General features: G+C 36.8%; 1 protein-coding gene across 15 annotated transcripts in view; it reads left to right on the top strand.

Annotated features, from left to right (window-relative positions):
* Positions 1 to 7690, top strand: part of LOC107267676 (RNA binding protein fox-1 homolog 2) — a 123961-nt gene that overhangs the window by 88605 nt on the left and 27666 nt on the right. For all 15 annotated transcript variants that reach the window (XM_015739684.2, XM_025085262.1, XM_015739671.2 and 12 more), the window contains one exon: positions 3425 to 3479. In XM_015739684.2, coding sequence (XP_015595170.1) covers positions 3425 to 3479 — 55 coding nt within the window. The remainder of the gene's footprint in view (positions 1 to 3424; positions 3480 to 7690) is intronic.

Below are 7690 nucleotides of genomic sequence, written 5' to 3'. Positions count from 1 at the left end.
GGGGGGGGGGGGGGGGGGGGTAGTCGGAACAGTTGGAAGGGTGGGTACGGTTAAAAGAAAGCGGCCAAGATATACAACGGGTGGCAAGGTTGCAAGAAATTTGCAAAATTCAGTTCACTTATTCATCCCCGGGATGACAACGAGAATGGACGAGGGTTACCATGCTACGTATTGATTGAGTCTGCCATCGTGAATAGTTTTTTTGCCTTATAACCTACCTGCTAAGGACTTTGCAATTTTTTACTTTTTACGCGAAAAAATATGCAACGCGGTACAAACGCGGGGATCGTAGGTCATTAGACGTGACAGGGTGACCTGCATTCCTGGGATTGTTCTTTTATCATTTTTTCTTGTTCTCTTTATTTTCATCGTTTTTAATTGCATCTGCGAGATACCGTTGCTGCACTTTTTTTTTTTGTATTTATTTTTCGGGTTTTTATTGTCGTCTAATTTTTTTTCGCACATTCGTAATTTCAATTTTGCGAAACGCTTGCGTAACGATGCGTGTAATTACTAGATGGGGATGAAAATCGCTTGGAGCGTCTCTCTTACTCTGTGGACGCACCCTTGACAGCTGTCGGGGTGAAAAGTTTTATCGCGTTTTGCGCCTTAAGGTGCCTTTGGAATGCAAGAGTAATTGGTGGGTGGACTGGGGGACGGTTGAGAGGGACGGTGAAGCGAGATGAAAGGAATCCCGGGAGTTTTGAATTTAATCAATTTTATTAATGGACTTATAAAGGGTTTTTTAGCGAACAGAAAAAAGAAACGAAGATGAATATATTTTTATAGATTATAAGAGGTAGATATTTTTAGCGTTGTCGAAAAAAGAAAATTATTAAATTCAAGGAAAATCTCATTCGTAGCACTAAGCTTAAAATTCTCGCTTGAGTGTATTTTTCTTCTTCGGTAAAAAAATTTATAGGTCGCGATTCGGTTGTTTTTAACGAAAACTCTTGGAAGTCTGTCAGCACTTTATTCTCGTGCTGATTAGTCGGTTTGACTCATTTTTTGCTCGATTTATTTAAAAATCAGCAATATTATATTCGGACTAAGCTTGCAATCTCATTTTAGTCTTTTTTTTTTTTAAATATGAAAATGCGCCCGTCTGCTCTCATGAAAAGCAGAGTCAGTCTTCCTGAGTCTTGTACTCAATTGCCAGCGACCCATTCACAATCGTAGTACCAAGATTCGCCAATGAAATTGGAAATGGCTTTTGCCATAATTTCAGTTGGGTTGTACCAATAAATTTTCGGTTGCTGCCCCTTGAAGATGCCCAATGTAAAATGCAAATTGCTTCAGGGTGTTATAGGGTGGAAGGGAGATTTGGTAACAAGGCCATCCCGTGCAGCTCGGCAATTGAACGTAGCGATCGGTGACCGTGAGAATAGAGAATGGAATGATAAAATTTAATTCTATAAAAAAATATATCTATACAAGAACGATGCAAAGTTGATGCGAAAATACTGCGTTCTCAAAGCATAAAACCGAAAGTGAAAAAAAAAAAAACGAGGTAATCTCAAATTTAATTATTTTCACGTTTTGAAAGTTCGCTATCAGAATCTTTAATGCGTCAATGAAAATTCAAATTTGCCGCTATTTTAAATATTCAGGTATACGGCATAGGATCAGTCATAGATACCTGTAACTAAAAGACGCGAAGTTATGCCAATAATGGCGCTGCAGTCGCTCTACGTACACAGAAATCGGTTAGGGAAATTTTCTCACAGGACATATTCGTATTTACCTCTCGACGAAACGCATTCTCGTTAATTCGCAGGCGTCGCGATACGGAGCCACTCTGCGGCTGGATCGCAAGTAAATTAATATCTTTGATAAAAAAAAAGATGACCATTCGGGTCAATTCGTTATTTTTCGTGAGTCGAAATTCAAGGTTAACCGATAGGTTTTGTTTCCGAATTACCATGAAAGGGATGGTTTTGTTTTCTCCCTTCTCGAAGAAGGGTGAAAAAAATTATCAGGGATGACAAAATGAATGTGGGTTCAACCTCGCCCTCGATAACGTATGGACTTGGTTACATTCTTGACGTCATAGTCATTTTTTGTGAGGAAAAAATGGAAGAGAATTGAATTTTTATTATCATAATCATAGTAGTGTGTTGCACGTATATCGGCGGGAAATATAAGAGAAATGCGTTAGAATGAAATGCGATAGAATGCGTTTCTTCGAGAAGTTATGTTTTCCGCAGAGATGCGAGTTTTCGAGTTTTCTGTTCAATTTACAAAAAAATTTTGATTTTCACATTGTTACCTTCCATCGTAATTTTGTTAACGTGTTAACTTGACTGCTGGAGAATTTGTTGACGACTTTGTAGAAATTGTGAACTTTTGTTATAATTTCAAAGAATTTCTAAACTTATATGACAAAATACCGAATACTGGAAATCGAAGACTCGTATCGTATACCGGAAGGACCTCTCGCTCGTTGAATCTTTGAACGATGTGATTCAGACCGTCGTTTCTCGACGACGAACGACGCTCGGGATGCTAGGAAAGACCGGGGTGTTTGAATTCGTAAAAAATTTCGTATCGACGTACACCGAATGAAATGTTGCAACAGTCAAGTAAAACGGATAAAAAGGATTGTCATAGGTTCGAACAAGCGCGGTACTCTTGAATTAGAATTTTTTCACTGTTATTTCCTTCAGAATCTTTTTATTTTAATTTTCTCTCTTTTTTTGTTTATATTGGAAATCGATAAAATCCCATTAATACCTAACGCCGAGTCTTTTTTTTATTTATTTCTTTCGGGTCGCGAATTTTACTGCTATTGAACTAATTCAACCGGCTGATGTCATAATCCATTGATTGATAAATTTCCAACTTTTTATATTTGCGAAATTTAGTTATTCGGTGTACGGCGAACGATTCGATTGGTAGACTTTTCTTTAGCTTAGATATATATATCTATATGTATATCTATAGGAAAAGTGACGTATACGTCCGGTATACGTGCAATCACAAATTCCGCTTTGTTTTACCTGTCGTACCGCTGCCATTTGTATTAGTGACTTACGCGATGACGAATTGCTCTTTGCAAAGCGTGTACCGGTCGTTATGGCAGCTGGTTGTGATTGCACGTGAAATGATACGTAGGTATCCGATAATAGGATTGGCACATGGTCAATTAGAATTTGCGAAATGAGAACAGATTTAAAATCGTTTGTTATAAAATTTTTGGATCAAAAATATGAATTACTTTTATGACTCAAAAATATCTTATGTTTTAAAAAAATTACAAAGCAAGCTCGTTACTCAAAAATTAATTCGAAATTTATTAAATGATAGAATGATTTTTAGGCAAAAGAATTCTTTTTCTTTGTGATAAAGGAACATGTGCCAATCCAAATATAAAAGTTGCAAGAAATATTTCCATTGTATTAATATGAAATTCTTAACTCGACAGGTGAACAACGCAACAGCGAGGGTGCAGACGAAAAAACCTCCAACAGTGCCCAACGGTAGGTACAAAAGTAAATAATAAATCGAACTCGAAAAAAATTTGACTAAAAAAAGATCGAAATTTATTTGTTGAAAGAGTTTCAATGCCGCCGTTCGCCCTGGTTAATTTTTCTTTGTCTCGATGCCCTGTCCTATACAAAGAAGCGCAAAGAAAACTCAAATTCATGACTCATGCGAAAATAAAAAAACTTAATCAAAGAAGAACAATGATTTTGACACGTCAACAGCGAGACCCCGTAGTTCACGAGGACGTTCACTGTAATCTAAGCCTAATCTCGATTTAATTGTGTCAGCATTTAAATCGGTCTTTAATCCGGATTAGCGAGCTGGGCCAGCTGCGGTAGCGTCGCGACGCCCGTCCTTTGAACGAACCCCTTTTTTTTTTCTTCCTTCTATACATAGATACGAATGATTAAAATCCAGAGTATGTGTATATTCGAACGACAAACACTTCTACGTTTAATAAAACGCTTTGTTGTCATTATGATTATTTTAATGTTGCACAATATTAAAAAAGAGAATTAATTTTTAAGCCTCGTAATTCTTCGTTATCCGATATATAAGTTCATAGCCTTTGTAGGGCTACTTACGGGGAGACTCGTGTCGTTTTACCGGGCAGCTTAAAACAAGGCCGAATTGCGATTATAAATAATCACGAATTAAACAACATTATTATTGTTTGCACAGTAGGTGTCGTGCCAAGAGTTTCTTAACACGTTTTACCTAACAAGCGTCACGAGTCACGTGGTAAACTATATATAAATTTATAGGAAGCTTCGTTCGATTCGATTAAATTGTCCTATGCTCTGACCTCGATCTCTATTATTAATTAGAAGTTTAATTAAGACAGCGTAACTGACATATGATATGACCTATGCGAGTTACCGTTTTGCCTTCACGTTCCCTTTTATTGTTTCTTTGGCCTGATTTTTATGCCATATATAGATATAGGTGTCATTTTGAAAATTACCATCGGGTAGGTCATACGTCAATTTTTACATGATATCGATTGTATTCAAATTCAGTACTTTGTGAATATTACTTTTTTTTTTTTTCAAATTTCTTTGTCATTTTTTTAATAGAAATTTTTTTATCGAAAGCCTTCGCACGACCCTCCCTCGGTTTCTTTTCGGATACTTCGGATTGCGCAAGATATTTATCGAGATTCGATTTTCCTAAGGGTTCCGTGGCCTTTCGAGGATGGATGGAAAACATTTTGAAAATGGAAATTTTATTGGAAATCTCTATCGAATGTCGATTTCACCTATATAACCTTCAGATACCTATATTCATGAGTGGATTTAGAAGGGTTTCTTTTTGTACACTGTAAAATTCCTCCTGGCAATACGTAAGATGAATTTTTTGATTTCTTATTGGATTATATTAAATGGGATTGAATGGGAAAGTGAAAACTAACCAGGAGTTTTTTAACGATTAATATTTTCTATGCGTCAAAAACGATGCTTTGTGCTTAATCACAGTTTGCTTCATCCATAAAATTTATTTTTATTCTGTCTTTCTTGTGCTTCATTAAAATTGTTAAGTTTGTCCTATAGTGTTTCTGTTTTTCTCCGAAATTTTCAACGAGTAGTAGAGAAGTAGACTTTTTTACAGTCTGATTATACCGCCGTACAAACGAAATCAGACTTTCTTTCGATAATACAGATAAATATAAATAATAAATAATAATAATTTAATGATACTAAATGAATTTGAAATTAATTGAATTGATGAATGAAATATATGTATAAATAAAAAATTTTTTTCATTATGGAAAATAGTATCTGGCACTTACGCAAAAATATAATTTACATAGTAATCAGTATATTAAAAAAATTTTTTATTGTTCAAATTTTAAGCTGAGTTCGTCCTACCTCGTTAGAATATTAATTCATGAATGAAGCGGATAAAAACTAATAAGAAAACCACGATTCGGACAAAAACAGTACAGTGTAATGTCTGCAGGACAAAAACAGTACACGTTTTCAAGGAAAAGTATAAAATCAGCTAAAAGCGGAGTAAAAGTAACTGAAAAACGACTCTCAGGATTAAAATCGTCAGAATTTGTAGAGCCGGGTTACTCCTCGATTATTTTTGCTAAAAATTACAACTTACTCTCCTCTCTATATTTTCATGAAGTCGACGTCCCAGATAGGCGCAACCCCCGACATACGAGGGGTGTCAATGTCATCGTATTTACTTAGAATAGTCTCTCCTAACGTGTATGTGGTTGAACGATATAAGAAATGTAAGGAATGAAAAAAAAAAGAAGCGACAGCGATTTAATATTAAATCAACAAAGCAGTTAAAGTCTACGACGCTTTGTTTTTTTTTGTTCGGAAAATTCTTATTACAAACTTTTTTCAAAATCTTTTCATATACTCGGCTAACCTTAACGCCACAGCAGGCTTTTCAACCCTCTTTCTACCTTCTATACAGTACCTCGAGCTCTGAATCCCCGGAATTAAGAGTCTTTCATATTTGTAAACTTTCCGAAGCAGCCTAAAGAGGTTTGAGCGGATGCTGAAAAGCTTTCGATAACTTTTAATTCACCCCATCAACCCTAATCTGGGGATGAGCTCACCCCCTGTCTCGGTCAAATACCTATTACTAATTCGCGGTCGATGATAAAAATTGTTGAGAAGTACATTCGCTTTCTTTTTCCATTTTTTTGTTGCTCCTTCCATCCCCTTATTTTAACTTACCGAAGCCTATTACGCACCCTTGATCACGTCGAGAAATATCCCCCATCAATTAATGGGCTTGTTGGTCGACCGATAGAGATCAACACGTAAAGCGTCCACTTTAATTACCCTGCTATATATATCACCCACTTTTCGTTTTTTCCCCTTCACTCCCATGTATTAATATGTCCTTATGAATATTTTTTTCGTTATGCACAGCGTACGTACAATTTTTATAATCGAAGGGTTGACTATCAAAACCTTTTTTTTTATTTATTTATCGTATTCAATCCGTACGGGTATTTCGTGAGGTAGGTTTACCCTCGAATCTTGGGGATACCAGACAAGTAGTTAAAATTATACGCAAGAAATTTCCATAAATATAAAAAACAGCAGAGATACAGAAAAGGGAAAACGAGAAAAAAATACACCCCCCCCCCTCCCCCCCGGGGGGTATCAAGAAAAAAGGGAACGTGTCAGCATAACGAGGAGGGAGAAGGGAGAAGGGGGATAGTCGTTCCTGCCGTTGAAAATGGGGTAAAATTTCAGGACGAGCCTGCAGCGAGGCATTTCGTTGTTGAGCGCGAAGAGCGCATGCGAGAGCGTGTCGATCGTGAAACACGAGGGGATTGAGGGGTGAAAATGGGAAGTGGAAAAGGTGGGAGTCTGAGGAAAAGCATTGGAGTTGATTTGGATGAGAGGTGGGGGGGGGTGGGGGCGGAAGGTAGGACGAAGGTGGCAGAATTCACCACCTCAAGTATAAAATAGATGATTATATCCGAGACAAGAAGAAGGTGCAGGTGGTAGGTATACTCCTTTTCGAAAAATTGAGGTAAAGAGAAATACCTACCCTGCGCCATCTTCCGAAGCAATCGGGACTTATATAAAAGACACACTATATACAGTCGGCCATCTTCGTTTTCGGGATTTAGTCTTTCGAGCTAGGAATGGATCGGTGCCAACTCTCGGTGAGCCTTTCTCTTCAAATTATCCCGATGTTGTCTCTCTAACTCTCTTTGCTCTCTCCTCTTTCTCTTTCTCTCTTTATTATATACATATCCGTATATATGGATTTGTCTTTACTTATTTCTCTAACAGTGCTCCTCGCAATCTGGCTCTGATTCTGTTGGCTGTTCTATATACTTGGCATTTCGCTTTCTTCTTTGGTGCACTATTTATTATGGGCACACGATACATTTTATGTGTCGTAATGTGCATTAATAATTTCGCCCACGTTGCCTCCCTTTGTGTAATTAATACATTGTATCGTTGTCCTGTTACTCGTACGCTTCTAGCAGGACGTAGATTAACGACAGTAACAATTGACAGTCGACGATAAACCAGCTTAATGTGACATTTTAGAAAGATTAACCTACACGTAAATGCTTTTCGGAATTATAAAATTATCAGGATACATCTTGCGGTTTAGGTTTTATATGGGCCTTACGTTGTATCTGAAATAATACTGGTGTGTTTTAATGAAAATATTTTTTTTTTTTTTTTTTTTTTTTTTAAAAAAAAAAAAA

Source organism: Cephus cinctus, unplaced genomic scaffold (genome assembly GCF_000341935.2).
Source record: "Cephus cinctus unplaced genomic scaffold, Ccin1 Ccin1_scaffold0029, whole genome shotgun sequence".
In the NCBI taxonomy this organism is placed as follows: domain Eukaryota; kingdom Metazoa; phylum Arthropoda; class Insecta; order Hymenoptera; family Cephidae; genus Cephus; species Cephus cinctus.
Note: the sequence above shows the minus strand (reverse complement) of the source record. Positions and strands in the feature narration are given on the sequence as shown.